Source organism: Oncorhynchus tshawytscha, linkage group LG23 (genome assembly GCF_018296145.1).
Source record: "Oncorhynchus tshawytscha isolate Ot180627B linkage group LG23, Otsh_v2.0, whole genome shotgun sequence".
NCBI classification, from domain to species: domain Eukaryota; kingdom Metazoa; phylum Chordata; class Actinopteri; order Salmoniformes; family Salmonidae; genus Oncorhynchus; species Oncorhynchus tshawytscha.
This window is the reverse complement of record NC_056451.1, coordinates 7,246,344-7,271,372: the sequence shown is the minus strand read 5'-3', so window position 1 is coordinate 7,271,372 and position 25,029 is coordinate 7,246,344. Positions and strand designations below refer to the sequence as shown.

At 42.1% G+C, this 25,029-nt stretch overlaps 1 protein-coding gene across 2 annotated transcripts in view; it reads right to left on the bottom strand.

The window, feature by feature from the left end:
* LOC112223070 (R-spondin-1-like) overlaps positions 1 to 24,711 on the bottom strand; it is a 42,885-nt gene extending 18,174 nt beyond the window's left edge. The window contains exons 1-4 of one of the 2 annotated variants that reach the window (XM_042304507.1): positions 24,617 to 24,711; positions 24,223 to 24,339; positions 6,311 to 7,014; positions 3,614 to 3,805 (exon numbers count right to left, since the gene is read on the bottom strand). In XM_042304507.1, the coding sequence (XP_042160441.1) occupies positions 3,614 to 3,805; positions 6,311 to 6,410 (292 nt within the window). In that variant the 5' untranslated portion in view covers positions 6,411 to 7,014; positions 24,223 to 24,339; positions 24,617 to 24,711. The remainder of the gene's footprint in view (positions 1 to 3,613; positions 3,806 to 6,310; positions 7,015 to 24,222; positions 24,340 to 24,616) is intronic. The other variant, XM_024386025.2, reaches the window with a different exon arrangement.
* Positions 24,712 to 25,029: the final 318 nt, after the last annotated feature.

Below are 25,029 nucleotides of genomic sequence, written 5' to 3'. Positions count from 1 at the left end.
AATTGGATACCATGAAATTTACCCTCCAAAAGAAAACTAAAATGGGTGTTTCTTATTTGGACAGTTATTCCCTCCCATTTTCAGTCAGATTTCTTCAGTTTGGTGACTAATGAACATGACTTTTTTCAAAAGACATGTACCTTATGACTCATGAGTTTACCTGTTAGGAAGTTTGTTTGTAATAGAAAAAAATGAAACATTACAGACATCTGCTATTAGATGATTTTGCAACAACCTATCTAACAAAACAACTTGCATACACCAAAACAACCTGCGTGTTCTTCCTGTAACAAAATATAATGACTACAAGCTGCCTTGCTCTCTAATTACCTATCATCATGCGTACTTTCCTAAAAAATAAGAAGTAGATATAATTTACCTTTGAAGAGGCAAGTTTAGATGTATGATTCACAAGGGAACTTGCCAAATGAATAATTCAGTTGTGTCCAGAAAATATAAATTTACTTTTAAAAGATGAATGTTTTGATACATAAATGGTAAAACTCAATGAATAGGGACTGTGAACTGGCATGAACCCCTGGCTCGCGAGACAAAAAAAAAGGAAAAAAATACATCCTTGAAAAAACAGACAAACAACAGTGCATTTGAATTTTTTTCTTTTGAGCTTCTTCCATTCCTGTTTTCCACCCACAAGTAAGAGAAAACAGACCACGAGCCGGGCCCTTGGTACCCCTGGTTCAGAAAAAAGGTATACGCGCCACCAGAACCAACATGGAGGAGTTTTGTAAACATTAACATGTATACCAACCCTATTCCACCCTATTTCAACCCACACCCCTTAATAAAGGAGGGATGGACCTACTGATTTGTTCTCTGTATTTTTGCTTGCTCATTAAGAAATGCAGCTGCCTAGACTGAATCCAAATGAGAGTTGTCTTGTGGGTGTGGTTTGCATGTGGGAAGTGTTAGTACATTTACTCTGCCAAAACAGTACACAGTTACAGTCACTCACTCTTCTAGATAACTTGAAACAGTCTAACCAGGTATTGTGTCTGGAATTAGCCTAAGCTAGCTAGTGCTAGCCAACTTTTTTCGCCAATTAGCTTCAGCCGGCTGGTGTGCGACCGTTGAAAAAGTGGTTTGAGGGCTAATTAGGGATCATCAATAAATTACACAATGTAAATGTCATGTTTAAGTTCTCATTAATTGCTTTCAATATGAATTTCTACAATTTATAATCAGTTTAATGGTTTTTAAGTTATTGACATTTGGAGCTATTGAAATGTTCAAATATTGTCCCATGTACACTACCGGTCAAACTTTTAAGAACATTGTAGAATAATAGTGAAGCCATCAAAACTATCAAATAACACATATGGAATCATGTAGCAACCAAAACTGTGTTAAACAAAGCAAAATATATTTTATATTTGAGATCCTTCAAATATCAAGGCAAAGGGTGGCTAACAGCTTTGCACACTCTTGGCATTCTCTCAACCAGCTTCATGAGTTAATCACCTGTAATGCATTTCAAATAACAGGTGTGCCTTAATTTGTGGAATTTCTTTCCTTCTTAATGCGTTTGACACAATCAGTTGTGTTGGGAGGGGGTATACAGAAGATAGCCCTATTTGGTAAAAAAATGAAACGACAGCTCATCATTACTTTAAGACATGAAGGTCAATCAATACGGAACATTTCAAGAACTTTGAACGTTTCTTCACGTGCAGTCTCAAAAACCATCAAGCGCTATGATGAAACTGGCTCTCATGAGGACCGCCACAGGAATGGAAAACCCAGAGATACCTCTGCTGCAGAGGATAAGTTCATTAGAGTTACCAGCCTCAGAAATTGCAGCCCAAATAAATACTTCACAGAGTTGAAGTAACAGACACATCTCAACATCAACTGTTCAGAGGAGACTGTGTGAATCAGGCCTTCATGGTTGAATTGCTGCAAATAAACCACTACTAAAGGACACCAATAAGAAGACGAGACTTGCTTGGGCCAAGAAACACGAGCAATGGACATTAGACCGGTGGAAATCTGTCCTTTGGTCTGGAGGCCAAATTGGAAATGTTTGGTTCCAACTGCCGTGTCTTTGTGAGACGAGGTGTGGGTGAACAGATGATCTCTGCATGTGTATTTCCTAATGTAAGGCATGGAGGAGGAGGTGTTATGGTGTGTGGGTGCTTTGTTGGTGACACTGTCTGTGACTTATTTAGAATTCAAGGCATTCTACAGCAATATGCCATCCCATCTGGTTTGGGCTTAGTGGGACTATCATTAATGTTCAACAGGACAATGACCCAACACACCTCCAGGCTGTGTAAGAGCTATTTTACCAAGAAGGAGAATGATGCAGTGCTGCATCAGATGACCTGGCCTCCACAATCCCCCGACCTCAACCAAATTGAGATGGTTTGGGATGAGTCGGAACGCAGAGTGAAGGAAAGGCAGCCAACAAGTACTCAGCATATGTGGGAACTCCTTCAATAAAATCATTCCAGGTGAAGCTGGTCGAGAGAATGCCAAGAGTGTGCAAAGCTGGCATCAAGGAAAAGGGTGGCAATTTGAAGAATCTCAAATATAAAATATATTTTGATTTGTTTAACACATTTGTGGCTAATGCATGATTCCATATGTGTTATTTCATAGTTTTGATGTCTTCACTATTATTCTACACTGTAGAAAATAGTAAAAATAAAGAAAAACCTTTGAGTGAGTAGATGTTCTAAAACTTTTGACCGGTAGTGTATATTGTGTAATTTACTGATAGGGATATCCAAAAGTCAAACCAAATTTACAATGGGAAATACGCCTTAACTCCATGACTTACATTTTTTTCCTTAATCGTCTTCCAAATCTCTGTATTGAACGAGACTGACTTTATGATTACACTTTGTAGTCAATTTTGACACTAGACTCGGCAAAATGACGTTACCACGAGCAGCACCACAGATATTGAGATGAGTGAGATGCAAGACTTCGCTCTCACACAGTCACACACAGTATGTGCGCATGTGCACGGGTTCGCTTCACACTGTTCACAGCGTGGTAGCCAGGGCACCAAAACAGAGGAGGTTGAGCCTCACTATTCAACGCTCTTAGTTGTTGCAGAAATTGCCCCACTTTGCTGTGTACTTTCTGCATCTATGCCATACCGCTTAGTCTACCTTTAAACTGTCTGAACATTACTGCAACAGAACAATAATTCTCCTGCCATCAGTTCAAGGCCCTGTCTCAGTTCAAGGCCATTCTCCAGCTTGACAGATGCTGGTCTTTATGAGTGTGTTGTTGTGTTGCATGTCATTGCTGTGGCTGTGGTCATGTAGCGAAGACAGCTCCTTCCACACATGGCACAGCAGTTCAAAGTGGAAATTACACCTCACTTACCACTGGACCACATTAGTGCCCATTGTGTGTTTACCATTATGGTGACACATTGTGATGATATGCATGTGGTACTGTGGAATATCTTGAATATGGTTTGTTTTGTCCAACACAGAAAAAATGTCAATACAAATATAGGAAACCTTCTTACTGTGACTTCCCTGGTCAGTTCACATCATAGTCACGAAAAACTCCTCGCCCTACTTATGACACAATGCATTTAAAAAACTAACAACAAAGTCCAAGAATCCAAACTCACGAATGCATCTGTTGGTATCGGGAGTCCGCATGCCGAAGTATCCCTGTGGGCACGAGGCGAGGCACACGCCTATCTGGCGGATGTCGTTGCGCTCCAGGAGAATGAAGAGTTTGGGCTTACATTTTATACAGCCATTGTATTCGGAACATCGCTCACAGCCATTTGAGCAAGATGGTGGCCCCTCAGTGCTAACTGTGGAAAGATGAGGGGAAAGAGAGAAGGAGAGGGAGAAAGAGAACAGTCATTAAAAACCAGCATATAAGGTCCAGTTACCACAAAGTGAATAAAGAGAAGTGTTTATCTGTTGGCTACAAACACTAGATTCAACACTGGCAGTATCAGTGAGGACATGGCCCTTGTCTATTTTTGCACCACATAGCCATAAACCTGGCAGTAGTTCATGTTGCAGCTAATCTAACCAGGGGCCATGCCAAACATCTTTGTTTGAACAGTTTTCTCACTGTTTACTTGAAACTGCTCGCCGGAGATCCTAAACAGATTTTAGTTGGAGAAGCCCGGGTGTTTGGGACTGACATCCCGCTATGATCGATTCCACATCATGCCATGACATCACGCAGCAGGGGCCCCCCTGGGGTCAACTAAAAGTGACTCAGCCATCGGGATCTCGCCAATTACACGAACGTGCACGCCAAAAAGCGAAATGCGCACAAATGCGTTACGTTTCTTCCCAACACTTCTATACAGAGCCGAACATGTTTTGGTGTTTTAACTATCCGCCCACGAAGCAGAATATAACAATCTAAGAATTTTACTGAGCCACAAAACTCTGTCTCAAAGCACCCCATCTGCATTTGGCTCTCATCCACATATAAGCCCATGATCATACTTCATATCTTCATATCCCTATTCCCTCATCTTCCAAAAAGGCTAGAACTCAGACACTCTGCTCTGCTGCAGCCAGTCATTTAAAGGATTGCTCAGAAAGCGTGTCAATATGCACATCCTGTTTCTAGGGGCCATTTGGTGCCAAAATGGCGGTCATCCCGGTTGATTTATAGGCCTATGTGGTATCAGCATCTAAATATACACATACACACTGCAATCAATCTGCCATCCCTGTCTCCCAGAGATAAGTTGGGATGGTAAAAGCTTTAAAAATGTTCCCCCCGCAAATCAAATACGCCATGCCTGAGTCATGGTAACCTCGCATGGGGATGCACCCAAAGTAGCCATTACACAGCCAGAATCTTAACACTTTAATAATGATAAAAATAATAATCACACTGTGTAATAGTTAACCAAAAGGTGAGGGGGGTGTTTTCAGGTTGTGATACTATTGTCTGGGAATGGAATGCCATGTATGTTGGGACAGTTTTTTGACCCTGCTGATAGAGGTCACGTACTAGAGCGTGAGTAGCCATATAACTACTCTGGATGAGGTGTTGTCGAACCAGGACGAGATGAGCACAGAACATACAGATGAGCACAGAACATACAGAGATGATGTGATGAAAATATGTTCTGTAAATTCAATGCAGATATGTCAATTTCTCATTTCTAATCTATAAACAGCTTCGGACCTAACATATAAAGGCTGTTGCGAGTGGCAAATTTGGAGCACCTGTTTCCCTGAACCTAACTCCTACAAGATGAGTTACCCTAAATCATACACTTCAACCACATGATTATCTACCTGCCAGCCAACAGCAGTGGGTAACATAGTCTGTGGGTTAAACCAACTGAAGGTTCCATGCCGTGTCAATCTCACTTTGTGTGTCAGTCTCTATAAAGGGCGCTCTAGTATATTTAAAAAAAAAAAAACAGAAAATAAACTTGAAAAATCGCTTCAAAATTCAAGGGGGAACACTGTTCACCTGGGATAAAACGCTCTTACATGATAATTGACACATGATTCATAGGTCATTGCTCACTCGTAAGGTATGGTAAAACACACTTTGGGCATCAGAAATACAGATTTATTGTGTAATGAAAAGACAGAAAAATTCAAGCAAGACCCATCTGATTAGCCTCTAGCCTATCCTCTGGACATCTATAGCCATGCCGAAGCCAAGCTCTATTTACCAAAGCCAAGCTCAATAACATTCTGACCTCTCCTGACTGCTTGGATGTTTTTCTGAGGTGGGGGTGTAGGGGGGGCAGAGGCTGGTATCCTCTAAAGGGAAAAGGCATTATATTAAAACCAGTGGTAATGCCTTGCACTGAGATTCACCCCGCTCTGAGGGCAGACACTGAGGCTGAGAGTAAGCTCTGTCTTTGTGTGTGCATGAGGTCAGAAAAGTGTTTATAAAACTGCTTGAAAACCAAACAACGCAACACGGTCCAACAGCCATGAGCTGAAGTGTCAGAGAGTTGTTCCACTCAGTGCCTCAGAGGCAGACATGGAGAGAACTGTGGTGCTGAAGCTCTAGCCGTAAAACCCAGGGTGAATCCGCCTAAAACCCGACTATAAACATTCTTAATGCCCATAAAAGCTCAACATAAACCAAGAAAGGCATCATCATAAAAAGAGGAAGAAAAGAGGGTCACTCAAAGACAACTGAGGCTACCATAATCCATCTTGGCAAAACAAATGAGGATGAAGAAAAATAAACAACATGTAATCTTTACTGCGGCCGTTAAATGTTTATAAGAAATGTACCACTGTGGCTCTCAGAGGCTGCATGGAAACCAGAGAAAGAGAGAAAGTGAAAGAGAGAAAGGGATTTGGTAACTCACTCCGTCTCTGCCTCCGTCCCTTTGAGAGCTTGAGGCCACTGTCGCTGTGACCCATGGATCCGAGAAAGACCATCGCCAGAGCCACCAGTCCCAGCTGCATAGTCCCTGGTGCTGATCGGCCACGCGGGGTCCCCCCTGCAGGCAGACAGATCAGGCGGGGGGCCCCTTCCACTCTGTGACAGGTGGATCACTCTGCCGCCGCTGCTGCTGTTGCTGCTCCTCCCTGCTGCTTCCCTCCTTCCGCTGCTTCTGTCCACTGGGTCTCTCTCTCTCTCTCACTCGCTCTCTGTCTCTCACGGTCTCTCTCTACGGGCTGCTGCGTCCGCAACTCCCTTCAGTAGAGGATTATGCTGCTGCGGCTGCAAATCCAAACATTCCCGGGGCACAAGCCATAACGGTGGTGTGCGTGTGTGTGTGTGTGTGTGTGTGTGTGTGTGTGGGGGAGGAGAGGAGAGGAGAGTGTGGCACTCCTGTCAGTTCAACCCATGAAGACTCGGCGAGGCTAGAAGTGGGGCAGGCAGCCTGTTGGGGGATCGCCAAGGAGCGTTTGGTGTGAATGAGAGCCTGAGCCCCGGAGCATGTGTCTTATTAAAGATGCTCTGAGGAGGTGTGGGGGGAGGGAGAGGAGTGGGGCTGCTTATAGAAGCTGGAGAAAGGTTCTGGACTCCTACGCGTGACAACACATCTGTCTGTGCCAGGACCTGCTGGGGAGAAAGAGAGAGGTGAGAAGAGAGAGACACACACAGACAGACAGAGAGAGAGACACACACACACAGACAGATAGACAGAGAGACAAAGACAGACAAGCAGACAGACAGACAAAGACAGACAAACAAAGACAGACAGACAGACAGACAGACAAAGACACAGACAGACAGACAAAGACACAGACAGACAGACAGACAGACAAACAAAGACACAGACAGACAGACAGACAGACAGACAGACAAACAAAGACAAACAAAGACACAGACAGACAGACAAAGACACAGACAGACAGACAGACAGACAGACAGACAGACAGACAGACAGACAGACAGACAGACAGACAGACAGACAGACAGACAGACAGACAAAGACACAGATAGACAGACAAAGACACAGACAGACAGACAGAGACAAACAAAAACACAGACAGACAAACAAAGACACAGACAGACAAACAAAGACACAGACAGACAAACAAAGACAGGCAGACAGACAGACAAACAAAGACACAGACAGACAGACAAAGACAGACAGACAGACAGACAAACAAAGACACAGACAGACAAACAGACAGACAGAGAGACAGACAAACAAAGACACAGACAGACATACAAACAAAGACACAGACAGACAGAGAGACAAACAAAGACACAGACAGACAGACAGACAGACAGACACAGACAGACAGACAAACAAAGACACAGACAGACAGACAAACAAACAAAGACAGACATACAGACAAAGACACAGACAGACAGACAGACAGACAGACAGACAGACAGACAGACAGACAGATAGACAAACAAAAGACACAGACAGACAAACAAAGACACAGACAGACAGACAGACAGACAGACAGACAGACAGACAGACAGACAGACAGACAGACAGACAGACACAGACAGACAAACAAAGACACAGACAGACAGACAGACAAACAAACAAAGACACAGACAGATAGACAGACATACAGACAAAGACACAGACAGACAGACAGACAGACAGACAGACAGACAGACAGACAGACAGACAGACAGACAGACAGACAGACAGACAGATAGACAAACAAAAGACACAGACAGACAAACAAAGACACAGACAGACAGACAGACAAACAAAGACACAGACAGACAGACAAAGACAGACACAGACAGACAGACAGACAGACAGACAGACAGACAGACAGACAGACAGACAGACAGACAGACAGACAGACAGACAGACAGACAGACAGACAGACAGACAAAGACACAGACAGACAGACCGACAGACAGACAGACAGACAGACAAAGACAGACAGACAGACAAAGACAGACAGACAGACAGACAGACAGACAGACAGACAGACAGACAGACAGACAGACAGACAGACAGACAGACAGACAAACAAAGACACAGACAGACAGACAAAGACACAGACAGACAGACAAAGACACAGACAAACAAAGACACAGACAGACACAGACACAGACAAACAAAGACACAGACAGACAGACACAGACAGACAGAAACAGACAGACAGACATACAAAGACACAGACAGACAAAGACACAGACAGACAAAGACAGACACAGACACAGACAGACACAGACAGACAAACAAAGACACAGACAGACAGACAAACAAACACATAGACAGACAGACAAAGACAGACAGACAAACAAAGACACAGACAAACAAAGACACAGACAAACAAAGACACAGACAGACAGACACAGACAGACAGACACAGAAAGACAGACAGACAGACAAAGACAGACAGACAAACAAAGACACAGACAGACAAACAAACAAAGACACAGACAGATAGACAGACATACAGACAAAGACACAGACAGACAGACAGACAGACAGACAGACAGACAGACAGACAGACAGACAGACAGACAGACAGACAGACAGATAGACAAACAAAAGACACAGACAGACAAACAAAGACACAGACAGACAGACAGACAAACAAAGACACAGACAGACAGACAAAGACAGACACAGACAGACAGACAGACAGACAGACAGACAGACAGACAGACAGACAGACAGACAGACAGACAGACAGACAGACAGACAACAAACAGACAGACAAAGACACAGACAGACAGACAGACAGACAGACAGACAGACAGACAGACAGACAGACAGACAGACAGACAGACAGACAGACAGACAGACAGACAGACAGACAAAGACAGACAGACAGACAAACAAAGACACAGACAGACAGACAAAGACACAGACAGACAGACAAAGACACAGACAAACAAAGACACAGACAGACACAGACACAGACAAACAAAGACACAGACAGACAGACAGACACAGACAGACAGAAACAGACAGACAGACAGACATACAAAGACACAGACAGACAAAGACACAGACAGACAAAGACAGACACAGACACAGACAGACACAGACAGACAAACAAAGACACAGACAGACAGACAAACAAACACATAGACAGACAGACAAAGACAGACAGACAAACAAAGACACAGACAAACAAAGACACAGACAGACAGACACAGACAGACAGACAGACACAGACAGACAGACAGACAGACAGACAGACAAACAAAGACACAGACAGACAAACAAAGACACAGACAGACAAACAAAGACACAGACAAACAAAGACAGGCAGACAGACAAACAAAGACACAGACAGACAGACAGACAGACAGACAGACAGACAGACAGACAGACAGACAGACAAACAAAGACACAGACAGACAGACAGACAGACAGACAGACAGAGACAGACAGACAGAGAGACAGACAGACAGACAGACAGACAGACAGACAGACAGACAGACAGACAGACAGACAGACAGACAGACAGACAGACAAACAAAGACACAGACAGACATACAAACAAAGACACAGACAGACAGACAGACAAACAAAGACACAGACAGACAAACAAAGACAGGCAGACAGACAAACAAAGACACAGACAGACAGACAGACAAACAAAGACACAGACAGACAGACAGACAGACAGACAAAGACAGACAGACAGACACAGACAGACAAACAGACAGACAGACACACAACGACACAGACAGACAGACAAAGACAGACAGACAGACAGACAGACAGACACAGACAGACAGACAGACAGACAGACAGACAGACAGACAGACAGACAAAGACACAGACAGACAAAGACACAGACACAGACAGACAAACAAAGACACAGACAGACAGACAAAGACAGACAGACAGACACAGACAGACACACAGACAGACAGACACACAAAGACACAGACAGACAGACAGACAAAGACAGACAGACAGACAGACACAGACAGACAGACAGACAGACAGACAGACACAGACAGACAAACAGACAAACAAACAAAGACACAGACAGACAGACAGACAGACAGACACACAAAGACACAGACAGACAGACAGACAGACAGACAGACAGACAGACAGACAGACAGACAGACAGACAGACAGACAAACAAAAGACACAGACAGACAAACAAAGACACAGACAGACAGACAGACAGACACAGACAGACAAACAAAGACACAGACAGACAGACAGACAAACAAAGACACAGACAGACAAACAAAGACACAGACAAACAAAGACACAGACAAACAAAGACACAGACAGACAGACACAGACAGACAGACACAGACAGACAGACAGACATACAAAGACAGACAGACAAACAAAGACACAGACAGACAAACAAAGACACAGACAGACAAACAAAGACACAGACAAACAAAGACAGGCAGACAGACAAACAAAGACAGACAGACAGACAAACAAAGACACAGACAGACAGACAGACAGAGAGACAGACAGACAGACAAACAAAGACACAGACAGACATACAAACAAAGACACAGACAGACAGACAGACAAACAAAGACACAGACAGACAAACAAAGACAGGCAGACAGACAAACAAAGACACAGACAGACAGACAGACAGACAGACAAACAAAGACACAGACAGACAGACAGACAGACAGACAGACAGACAGACAGACAGACAGACAAAGACAGACAGACAGACACAGACAGACAAACAGACAGACAGACACACAAAGACACAGACAGACAGACAAAGACAGACAGACAGACAGACAGACAGACACAGACAGACAGACAGACAGACAGACAGACAGACAGACAGACAGACAGACAGACAGACAGACAGACAGACAGACAAAGACACAGACAGACAAAGACACAGACAGACAGACAAACAAAGACACAGACAGACAGACAGACAGACAAAGACAGACAGACAGACACAGACAAACAGACAGACACACAAAGACACAGACAGACAGACAGACAAAGACAGACAGACACAGACAGACAGACAGACAGACAGACAGACAGACAGACAGACAGACAGACAGACAAACAAACAAAGACACAGACAGACAGACAGACAGACAGACAGACACACAAAGACACAGACAGACAGACAGACAGACAGACAGACAGACAGACAGACAGACAGACAAAAGACACAGACAGACAGACAGACAGACAGACAGACAGACAGACAGACAGACAGACAGACAGACAGACAGACAGACAGACAGACAGACAGACAGACAGACAGACAGACAGACAGACAGACAGACAAAAGACACAGACAGACAAACAAAGACACAGACAGACAGACAAAGACACAGACAGACAGACAAAGACACAGACAGACAGACAAAGACACAGACAGACAAACAAAGACAGGCAGACAGACAAACAAAGACACAGACAGACAAAGACACAGACAAACAAAGACACAGACACAGACAGACAAAGACAGACAGACAAACAAAGACAGACAGACAGATGCGCTCTAAAACACCAAGCCATTAAGTTAGCATGTCAAGAGAAAATCCACCTCTTGGCCAAGACTGAAACAGATAAAAGATTTTGTAACAAGAACGGAAATTATATCATTCCAACCATGTCAACCAACAGCGAACCAATGATAAGTACTGGAATTCAAAGACAGTAATTTGATTCCTCCGTTTTTTAAACTACTTTGAGGGAAAACGTATTGAAACATTTCCAAAGTACACAGTATTACATCTGATAAGTAAAATACTTGTTTAGGGCAATCAGCGTCCATTTGTCTTTTGACCTGAAATCAAAGCATAAGATAATGCACTTTCTTTCCAGATTTAAATGGACCTCAGTCATTTCCAAGCTTTGAAATCGATGCAGATTCATTCAAATTATTAGCAGCTATGGCACAAAGAAACAAAATACCACAAATAGTTTTGGGTCGCTTGCTACACTTCCAGTTGCCTTTGGAGAAGAGAGTTGATTTGAAAAATATGTTTGCTCCATTCTTAAAATAAAAGAATGAAAAAATACATAATAGTCCTTCTACAAACACTTGGAATGAACAGCCTTGTAACATTGGTGCAGAGATCTTCTCAGATAATGTCAAGCTATATTTACAGCTCTTGCACACGGAAGACATAAGGCATAGCTTGTCTGGAACAGTGCAAACAGGGTCTCCTACCCCAAGGGTGAAACAGCAAAACAAGGCCATATTTGGCTGTTGTACTTATTGTGGCTTGTGAATCATACAGAGTAGGCCTACAAAGACATTTGGGTGAGTTCTTAAAGAGCAACTTCCCCTAAAAAAACAACTTCTCATTTAGAAAACAGCCTATGTGGCATAGATATGAATCAGAAACATGTATTATACTTTCAAAATGTACTTAAAAGTGTAAATATGATAATTTTGGTCATAGTCAGTCTTGACCAACACAGTTTTTATTTGATGTTTTTTACTTGTGGCCATCACAATATAAATGAAAGTTGGATTTGTTTCAATCCTGGTCACATGCCGACAGCTGGCAGCACACGAGTAATCATCAATACTGGGGGCAGCTAACTGCATGGTTGACTTTGGATATCCCTATGGGGCTAGTTAGGGACCAACAGGTAAATTACAAAATGTACATAGGACAATTTGTTAAAATTCTAATAGCTCCAAATTTCAATGACTTAAAAATCTCAAACCAACTATAAATGGTAGAAATTAATATACAAAATGAAAGCATTTAATGAAAAAACTAAAAAGATGTGCAAATATTGTCTCATTTACATTGTGTAATGTATTGACGGTCCCTAACTAGCCTCGGCGATAGGTTATCCAAAGTCAAACCAATTTTGCCACAGTTTCACACCAGCCGACTGAAGCCAATTGTCAAAATAATTTTGCTATCTCTTCCCACCTGCAAACAAACGCGAGACATGCACATCAATCCCCACCCTGAAACCAACTCGCGTTTGAATTCAGTCATGGCCGCTAGCATTTCTTAATGAACCAAATCTAAAACGAGACCAAATCAGGAAGTGCAGACACCCTTTAACATTCCAAAAGGACCTACAATGTCCCTACAATACACTACAATGTCCCTAAACTGCACTACAATGTCCCTAAACTGCACTACAACGTCCCTACAATACACTACAATGTCCCTAAACTGCACTACAGCGTCCCTACAATACACTACAATGTCCCTAAACTGCACTACAACGTCCCTACAATACATTACAATGTCCCTAAACTGCACTACAACGTCCCTACAATACATTACAATGTCCCTAAACTGCACTACTACGTCCCTAAAATACACTGGAATGTCCCTAAACTGCACTACAACGTCCCTACAATACACTACAATGTCCCTAAACTGCACTACAACGTCCCTACAATACACTACAATGTCCCTACAATACACTACAATGTCCCTAAACTGCACTACTACGTCCCTACAATACACTGGAATGTCCCTAAACTGCACTACAACGTCCCTACAATACACTACAATGTCCCTAAACTGCACTACAAAGTCCCTACAATACAATGTCCCTAAACTGCACTACAATGTCCCTACAATACACTACAATGTCCCTAAACTGCACTGTAGTGTCCCTATAGAAACCCATAATCAAACCTGCAAGAATCCCAGCTAGATCTTACCATGCTTGTCTTACATTACTGATACAACCCAGCAAGGCAGTTTAGCCTCCAATTCTGACCCTAAACTCAAGTGGCTGCTCAAGGAATCCAGATAAATGACAAAAAAAGAGAGTAATCCAGTGAACTCTGTAATAAACGAAGGAGGACTGGAATGAAAAATAACAAATCATTCATACACGTGTCATTAACTACATGGCAGAAAATGAATACAGATTCATAGCCAGTGTGGCTGAGATCGACCAGGCAGCCCCTTTCCAGTGAGACCATTTGTGTAAAAATGTCTTGCTATTGTAAAACAATATTAATGTGAGCAGGGACAGTATTTAATTACAGGGTCTCGTCCATCATGTTGAAAAAAGAGCGTCTCTCTGAGATTAAGGGCCGCTGTCTGGGTCCCCTCTGTTGCGGCGAGTTAGTATGTGAAGAAGTCACATATAAACACACACATTCATGCTATACACACACACACACACACACATCACAACTCCTGCTAATAGACTCTTATTATGATTGCTATATACTGCACAATTTAAACACTTGCTCATCAAAACATGTGTAAATATTGGACTATAAATTGTGCCTTCCTGTATTATACTGTACTTATGCTAAAATATTTATTATATTCTACTGAGCCATTTACTTTATGTTCATATTCTTATATTTCGATCACCACATTCTTTTGGAGAGATTGGAAACCCAAATTGGTCTACACGGACAAGTTCTGGCCTGGTTTAGATCTTATCTGTCGGAAAGATATCAGTTTGTCTCTGTGAATGGTTTGTTCTCTGACAAATCAACTGTAAATTTCGGTGTTCCTCAAGGTTCCGTTTTGGGACCACTATTGTTTTCACTATATATTTTACTTCTTGGGGATGTTATTCGAAAACATAATGTTAACTTTCACTGCTATGCGGATGACACACAGCTGTACATTTCAATGAAACATGGTGAAGCCCCAAAATTGCCCTTGCTAGAAGCATGTGTTTCAGACATAAGGAAGTGGATGGCTGCAAACTTTCTACTTTTAAACTCGGACAAAACAGAGATGCTTGTTCTAGGTCCCAAGAAACAAAGAGATCTTCTGTTGAATCTGACAATTAATCTTAATGGTTGTACAGTCGTCTCAAATAAAACTGTGAAGGACCTCGGCGTTACTCTGGACCCTGATCTCTCTTTAGAAGAACATATCAAGACCATTTCAAGGACAGCTTTTTTCCATCTACGTAACATTGCAAAAATCAGAAACTTTCTGTCCAAAAATGATGCAGAAAAATTAATCCATGCTTTTGTCACTTCTAGGTTAGACTACTGCAATGCTCTACTTTCCGGCTACCCGGATAAAGCACTAAATAAACTTCAGTTAGTACTAAATACGGCTGCTCGAATTCTGACTAGAACCAAAAAATTTGATCATATTACTCCAGTGCTAGCCTCTCTACACTGGCTTCCTGTCAAAGCAAGGGCTGATTTCAAGGTTTTACTGCTAACCTACAAAGCATTACATGGGCTTGCTCCTACCTATCTCTCTGATTTGGTCCTGCCGTACATACCTACACGTACGCTACGGTCACAAGACGCTGGCCTCCTAATTGTCCCTAGAATTTCTAAGCAAACAGCTGGAGGCAGGGCTTTCTCCTATAGAGCTCCATTTTTATGGAACGGTCTGCCTACCCATGTCAGAGACGCAAACTCGGTCTCAACCTTTAAGTCCTTACTGAAGACTTATCTCTTCAGTGGGTCATATGATTGAGTGTAGTCTGGCCCAGGAGTGGGAAGGTGAACGGAAAGGCTCTGGAGCAACGAACCGCCCTTGCTGTCTCTGCCTGGCCGGTTCCCCTCTTCCCACTGGGATTCTGCCTCTAACCCTATTACAGGGGCTGAGTCACTGGCTTACTGGGGCTCTCTCTTGCCGTCCCTGGAAGGGGTGCGTCACCTGAGTGGGTTGATTCACTGATGTGGTCATCCTGTCTGGGATGGCGCCCCCTTGGGTTGTGCCATGGCGGAGTTCTTTGTGGGCTATACTCAGCCTTGTCTCAGGATGGTAAGTTGGTGGTTGAAGATATCCCTCTAGTGGTGTGGGGGCTGTGCTTTGGCAAAGTGGGTGGGGTTATATCCTTCCTGTTTGGCCCTGTCTGGGGTGTCCTCGGATGGGGCCACAGTGTCTCCTGACCCCTCCTGTCTCAGCCTCCAGTATTTATGCTGCAGTAGTTAATGTGTCGGGGGGCTAGGGTCAGTTTGTTATATCTGGAGTACCTCTCCTGTCCTATTCGGTGTCCTGTGTGAATCTAAGTGTGCGTTCTCTAATTCTCTCTTTCTCTCTCTCTCTCTCTCTCTCTCTCTCTCTGAGGACCTGAGTCCTAGGACCATGCCCCAGGACTACCTGACATGATGACTCCTTGCTGTCCCCAGTCCACCTGGCCGTGCTGCTGCTCCAGTTTCAACTGTTCTGCCTTATTATTATACGACCATGCTGGTCATTTATGAACATTTGAACATCTTGGCCATGTTCTGTTATAATCTCCACCCGGCACAGCCAGAAGAGGACTGGCCACCCCACATAGCCTGGTTCCTCTCTAGGTTTCTTCCTAGGTTTTGGCCTTTCTAGGGAGTTTTTCCTAGCCACCGTGCTTCTACACCTGCATTGCTTGCTGTTTGGGGTTTTAGGCTGGGTTTCTGTACAGCACTTTGAGATATCAGCTGATGTACGAAGGGCTATATAAATACATTTGATTTGATTTGATATTTTAGTATTTCTTATTGTTGTCGCATTGTTGGGAAGGAACCTGTAAGTAAGCACTTTGTTGGACGATGTATACCATGTGTATCCTGTACATATGACTAATAAAACTTGAAACTTGAAAAACACACAAAGTAAAGAAGCTGAAACAGAACAACAACAAGCACACACTAACACACCACAGCAGCATACAGTATCGCACATACTGTGGTACACATGAATACGGACAAACAGTTTGACACGCTAAATACTCCTCTAGGGAGACTGCCTTGCCAAGCCATGTCAAAGATCTCAGTTAACCAGCTTAAGAGGATCTTGGGTTCTGAGAATATGAAATATACTTACTCTGAGAATTACAACCTAACAAGGATAAAGAGTGGGACTTCTTTATCTCCAAAAACACCCGCACACACACCTGCACCCCAGCTTTCTCCGCTGTTGCTGCCCGGGTTTATTTGCGTTTTGAGGTGAATATTAGACACATTTCTTCAACAAATCCCCCTATATTTACTGTCAAGAGCCAAAAACGCTAAGGTTTGTTAATTGAGAAGGATGCTTTGAGAGCGAGGAGGACATGTCCTGGACCAGGGGAATGAACAACCTAGAACAACACGTCTAGACAAGGGCTGAGTAATTTAGGAGATGTGCCAGCGACGGTTTCACACCAAAATCCGTCTACGACTCTTTACTACCTGCCACTCTGTCTCATCCATCCATATCGGACCTTTATATTACAGCGTGGCAATAAGCCTAGAAGTGGCAATGGACTACTCCTACTCAGAGAGAGAGAGAGAGAGTGTAGTGCGTGAGAGAGCGAGCGAGAGAGATATGATGAAGAAAGAAAAAATAGTTGAAAATATTGATAAGAAAGCAAGGCAGATCAAGAGCAAGATGGGCACAAAACTCACAACATGACAACATAAGTGTCATTCTTCCACATGACAGCTGACCTGTCCTCTGGATATGAGGAACATCTCACTGACCTGCTCTGGGGTCACAGTGGCACTTCTTGACAGTTTTCTATGTGCTCTGTCTCGGTTCCCTCATCCATTAAACAGACACAAGCACTGTTCCCTTTCTTCACTGCCGGCTCCATTCATCTGAATGGAACTGAACTCCCTCATCAAATAGTCAGGAGATTAAATTGCCCTGCTCTGTAAGTCCTTTTGATGAATCAATTATTAATATCAGGCAGGCTCCAGTGAAAGGGAGCTCCCGCTCTGGGAATTTGTTGAAAGTGAGAAAGTGCCACTACACAGAGCTCAGAGTCAGAAACCTAGCCTACCGATGAACCCGTCAAAATAAAGTAATTTAGATCTCACAGAGGCTGATGTGGTAGGAGTAGTACAAGAAAATGTAAGCTCAGTAAAGCAATAATGGAGTGACACTGTATCATACTCTATTGCATCCAGCCAATCAAAAATCAGGTCTGTCTGCATACCCTAATGTAAATTAAGTTAATTCAACATCATTAAAGAGACCAAAAGTGTGTTCAAATAGTCCTGTTTATTATGGTTAGCCAAAACCAATGTTCTGATTGTGACTCCCAGAACATTGTACATTTTGGTGTACTAAAATTGACTTGGACTGAATTAGGTGCAGGAACTCAGCAATACTTTTGAGCTAATAATACTATTCTATAACAGGTGCAAGAAGCAATAGAAAATCAGAGGTGCCGGTACCAAGTTCCGTTGAGCTCCTGCCCAAATCAAGCACTGCTTATACTGTAGAATCATGAAGCCAAAACAGCCATCTCCACTGTCAACTTCTATGTAAAAAATGTTTAAATAAAAATCTCCCTAAACTGCACGTAAATCCAGCAATATTTCAAAAAGCTGTCTTTAGCTTTCTATTGTATTTAGCTCTTTTAAAGCTGCAATATGTAACTTTTTGGGCCACCCAACCAAATTCACATAGAAATATGAGTTCTGGCTATCATTCTCATTGAAAGCAAGTCTAAGAAGCGGTGGATCTGTTCTATGTGCGCCATGTCTATGCTTCCTGTTCTTAAGTTTAGTTTTTGCATCTTTTACTTTAGATGGCTGAAAATACAATATTTTAGGTTATGGAAAATATATTTCACAGAGGTTTAGATGGTACAATGATTCTCTACACTATACTTGCTTGTTTTGTCACATAAACTGAAATTAGGTGAACTATTGGAATTTTAGCAACGAGGAAATGGCAGAGAGATTTCTGCATAGTGCATCTTTAAACTCAGAACACTAGCAGTTGCAATCACCAGCAAGTGTGAGTGAGACAATGAAAAAGAGCAGAGCAGTAAACAGGCCATAAACACAACTGGTGGTAAAGCACTGAATAAAGTAAGAGTACACACAAACGTTTCGTTCCACTCCCACATTTCATTCCCTGTCCTCCCCAGGACCGCCACAAGCTGCATTGCCTTCCTCTGCTTCCACACAGGCACAGGGAAACAACAACAAAAACTGTGGCAGCCAACAGAGCCTGCTCTGGTGCTACTTATGGACTCCAACACACCTCCTATCCTCCAGTTTTTGTAATATAATGAAATTACTGCTAGGTGGTGCCTGCCACATGGGCACCGAATGGAGAGTTTGGCTCCAGTGTAAGGGCTTTTAACTGAGCCTTTTTCTTTCCATTCAGATCCAGATTATTTGGTTCAACAACTGCAGGCATCGAAGAAACAGGAAAGTTATGTGCACTTTCACCCAGGTATACAGTACATCAATGTTTGATTTACTTTTATTTTCTTATACTCCCATCTCTGCCTCCGGGCTGTAAGCTCTCGTCGCATTAGCCAAACCCGCCCACAGGTCGATGATAGGGGAGACAAACACGCTGGCCAGCTGCCTTGAGACAACAGTCCAGCATTAACAGAGAGGGGTAGAGACAGAGAGAGTCTGCTGTTTGCTGATGATCTGATGCTTCTGTCCCCAACCAAGGAGGGCCTACAGCAGCACCTAGATCTTCTGCACAGATTCTGTCAGACCTGGCCCCTGACCATAAATCTCAGTAAGACATGGTGGTCCAAAAAAGCTCCAGTTGCCAGGACCACAAATATAAATTTAAACAGGACAACGTTGCTCTAGAGCACACAAAAATATATACCTACCTCGATCTAAACATCAGCACCACGGGTAACTTCCACAAACATGTGAACGATCTGAAACACAAGGCAAGAAGGGCCTTCTACACCACACCATTAATTAGGCCAATACCCGCTAATGATCATAATTCAGAAAAGAGCTGTTAAATTCCACAACTACCTAAAAGGAAGCAATTCCCAAACCTTCCATAACAAAGCCATCACCTACAGAGAGATTAACGTAGAGAAGTGTCTCCTAAGCAAGCTGGTACTGTGGGTCTCTTCACAAACAGACACCACAGAGCCACAGGACAGCAACACAATTAGACCATGAAAAAATGTATATGATAATTACTTGACACATTGGAAAGAATTGACCAAAAGCAAAGCAAACTGGAATGCTATTTGGCCTTAAACAGAGAGTACAGAGTGGCAGAATAGCAGACCACTGTGACTGACCCAAAATTGAGGAAAGCTTTGACTGTGTACAGACTCAGTGAGCATAGCCTTGCTATTGAGAGAGGTTGCCATTGGCAGACCTGGCACTCGAGAGAAGACAGGCTATGTGCACCCTACCCACAAAATGAGGTGGAAACTGAGCTGCACTTCCTAACCTCCTGTTTAAATGTATGACCATATTAGAGACACATATAGTGCCTTTGTTATGTTACAGCCTTATTCTACAATGATTTAAATTAAACAATTTCCTCAGCAATCTACACACAATACACCATAATGACAAGACAAAAACAGGTTTTTAGAAATATTAGCAAATTTATTAAAAACAAAAAACTGAAATTCTTTATTTACATAAGTATTCAGACCCTTTGCTATGAGACTCGAAATTGAGCTCAGGTGCATCCTGTTTCCATTGATCATCCTTGAGATGTTTCTACAACTTGGAGTCCACCTGTGGTAATTTAAATTGATTGGACATGATTTGGAAAAGGCACACACCTGTCTACATAAGGTCCCACAGTTGACAGTGCATGTCAGAGCAAAAACAAAACCATGAGGTTGAAGGAATTGTACGTAGAGCTTCAAGACAGGATTGTGTCCAGGCACAGATCTTGGGAAGGGTACCAATCACTAAAAGGCACATGACAGCAAGCTAGGAGTTTGACAAAAGGCACCTAAAGACTCTTAGACCGTGAGAAAAAAGATGATCTGGTCTGATGAAACCAAGATTGAGGTCTTTGGGCTGAATGCCAAGCGTCACGTCTGGAGGCAGTGGTGGAAAAAGTACCCAATTGTCACACTTGAGTAAAAGTAAAAATACCTTAATAGAAAATGACTCAAGTAAAAGTGAAAGTCAACCAGTAAAATGCTACTTGAGTAAAAGTCTAAAAGTATTTGGCTTTAAATATATTTAAGTATCAAAAGTAAATGTAATTGATAAAATGTACTTAAATATCAAAAGTGAAAGTATAAATTATTTCAAATTCCTTATATTACCCAAACCAGGCGGCACGATTTTCTTGTTTTTTTGTCATTTATGGATAGCCAGGGGCACACTTCAACACTCAGACATAAATTACAAACGAAGCATTTGTGTTTAGTTAATCTACCAGATCAGGTAGTAGGGATGACCAGGGATGTTCTCTTGATAAGCGTGTGAATTGGACCATTTTCCTGTCCTGCTAGGCATTCAATTGTAACAAGTAATTTGGGGTGTCAGTGAAAATGTATGGAGCAAAAAGGACATTATTTTAAAAAGTAAAAGTTGTCAAAAATAAAAAATAGTAGAATAAAGTAGATACCAAAAAAAAAAAGACTTAAGTAGTACTTTAAAGTATTTTTAAGTGGTACTTTACACCACTGTCTGGAGGAAATCTGGCACCATCCCTACGGTGAAGCATGGTGGTGGCAGTATCATGTTGTGGGGATGTTTTTCAGCGACAGGGACTGGGATACTAGTCACGATCGAGCAAAGATGAACAGAGCAAATTACAGAGAGATCCTCGATGAAAACCTGCTCCAGAGCGCTCAGGACCTTAGACTAGGGCGAAGGTTCACCTTTCAACAGAACAACGACCCTAAGCACACAGCCAAGACAACGCAGGAGTGGCTTTGGGATATGTCTCTGAATGTCCTTGAGTGACTCAGCCAGAGCCCGGACTTAAACCTGATCGAACATCCAACCTGACGGAGCTTGAGAGGATCTGCATAGAAGAATGGAAGAGACTCCCCAAATACAGGTGTGCCAAGCTTGTAGCGTCATACCCAAGAAGACTCAAGACTGTAATCGCTGCCAAAGATGCTTCAACAAAGTACTGAGTAAAGGGTCTGAATATGAATGTACATTTGATATTTCAGATGTTTATTTTTAATAAATTAGCAACAATTTCTAAAAATCCATTATTGCTTTGTCATTATGGGGTATTGTGTGTATATTGATGAGGGACACAACAATTTCATCAAGTTTAGAATAATGCTGTAACCTAACAAAATGTGGGAAAAGTCAAGGGGTCTGAATACTTTCCGAAGCCACTGTATTTCCTTCAGATTACACAGACCCACAAATAATTAAAAAACGAATTCAATTTTGATAAAATACCACAGTGTGCCATCACAGCAGCTAGATTTGTGACCTGTTACCACAAGAAAAGGGCAACAAGTGAAGAATAAACACCATTGTAAATACATCCCATATTTACGTTTATTTAGTTTCCCTTTCGTAATTTAACTATTTGCACAGTTATAACACTGTACATAGCCATAATAAGACACGTTAAATGTCATGAGTGTAAACTATTATGAGTGCAATGTATATAGTTCGTTTTTATTGTTTATTTCACTTTTATTTATCTATTTCACTTGCTTTGGCAATGTAAACATGTGTTTCCCATTCCAATAAAGCCCTTTGAATTTAATTTAATTGAGAGAGTGAGTGAGGAGAGTAGAGCGAAAGGAAGAGAGAAGGAGAGAGGCAATGATGGTGAGGAAATAGGTGGTAGGAAGGCGTTATCAGTAGTCACTCTCCTTCATGTTTTAGGCCCCATAGACTGCTCAGCACCATTGACACTCTCTAATCTAAAGCAGCAGGTAGTAGTAGCACCATGCAGGGCATCTGCATGTGCACGTGTGCCGAAAAACACCTGGCTCTGCCACTGGAATGCTTCAGGAGCCTCCACAGCCCATTATTGGTAATCACTTCCTGTGCAGGGAAAGCTGGGTAAAATGTGCTACACATGTAGACTACAACACTATAGGACTGCCTGCTATGTACTGTACAGTAGATCTCTCTCCTTCCTTCCTTCCTCCTCCACCTCCTTGTCTGATCTCTCCCACTGAGTTGTACAAGGAGGAGAATTCCTCTGTGTTCCCAGCACCACCCTGCTCTTTCAAACGCACCCATAGTCTATGGGGCGCCAGCAGTCAGGGTTAGCCACGCTGTCTGTCTGCATGCCGCACATGCTAGCACACCATGCTGACTTACAGCTGCCTACATTGGTCTTCTGAGGAGAAAGGAAAATCTATTGGAGATCCCCCACCTGCCCCAGTCCACTCCAGCATCTCTCTCTCCCATAATCTCGGTCTCCAATTGTCTGTCTCCCTCCTGCTTATCAATCTCTTTTTAAAGCGGAACTCAAGTGGTCAGTGTTAATGTAAGACTGGTGGAGAAGCAGACAGAGACAGACAGATACAGACAGAGACAGAAAACCGGAGAGAAAGAAAGAGAGCAAGAACGAGAGAGAAAGAACAAGAGAGCAAGAAGGAGAGTGAGCGAGAGGGAGAGATAAATGGAGCTAGTGCTGTTTTAATTAACTGCTAAATTGCTGCTGCAACATGTGGAGTGCCAAAATACATTTCTTTACACTCTATTCCCTAAATATGCTTGAAAAGCGACCAGCAGAAGAAAAATGCACACAGGTTACTGAAAAGGAGATTATTTCTCTTCCGACATGCATTTTTGAATGTTAATGACAGTAACATATTTTTCATACAAAAAATATTTTTCCTGACACTTACCTGGTTCTACAAAATAACAGCAAATTACATAATGTTGCATTTCACAAAATAAAACAAGATCAATTTCAATGTCACTGACATTTAAAAAGTTGAATACTAAAATCATTCAATAATGAAAAAACCTAATAATAATAAAAAATAATAATAACACCTCAAAAATACTTTCATTTTGACCATTTATTATTATTAATTACCTATTATTCGGCATTAATTAAAAGTTAATTAAGCCATAGTAGGCTAATAATTACCTATTATTCGGCATTAATTAAAAGTTAATTAAGCCATAGTAGGCTAATAGGCTAGCCTAAAAAAATAAGTTATTTATTTCCCATATTACTAAAACGAATTACAGAGCTCTAAACTATTCCAAAATGCACTATCAGTTTCCAGTCATACAGAATCCACAGCAGAATAACAGCTTGGAAATTCGACCTACCTGTGCATTGCAAACCTCTTATGGTGAGATCCAGTGAGTTGTCGGGTCTCAATTTCCTTTTTATAAGGGAAAATTCGTAACTTGTTTGGTTTCAAAAGAACTCCTCCTACATGACCCCTTCACATGAGATGATAAAGAGATATTAGATCATTATAGAGAAACAAATCATTCCCTTTGTTGTATTTTATCAGTTGGCAATTTATGTTGCCATCAAACATTTGGGCTCTCCGTGTGCATTATTTATGGAAATTCAAAAATCTGCAACTCATTTCAAATAAAATGAGAAAATAATCTTTCAAATGCAATCCGCTTTAAAAATGTTTGTATAACTTTTGCTATTTCTTTCAGTCAGCGCAGTTATTTATAAGAAGGCTCGTGCTAGTAAATCACTCACTTGATGCAATTTCCACATAAATCCAATTTTAAGCATCGGAAACCTTCCAACTCAGACAAGTCATTCACAATCCTGGGGTATTTGCATCCAACCCCATCTAGTGCAGGAGACTCCGCATGCATGATGTTGAGTTGGCCCCACCCCTCAAACTCACACAGACTGCGAGACGAAAAACCAGAGGTGGAACAGTTGGGTTGTGCTGTGCTGTTTGTTTATATCAAAAAAACGGGTTAAATACCATTAGTTCTAATCTGTGCTGTAATGAAGCACGAAAAAAATACCCGTAACTTTCGGCCATCAAGCCTTGCCCAGCTGGATTGGTTTACCCTTAAAGTGAGGCATTTAAATTAGGTCTATTACGACAACTGATAGGCTACAATCTTATTAAACGACTTTTCTAATTATAATATTTT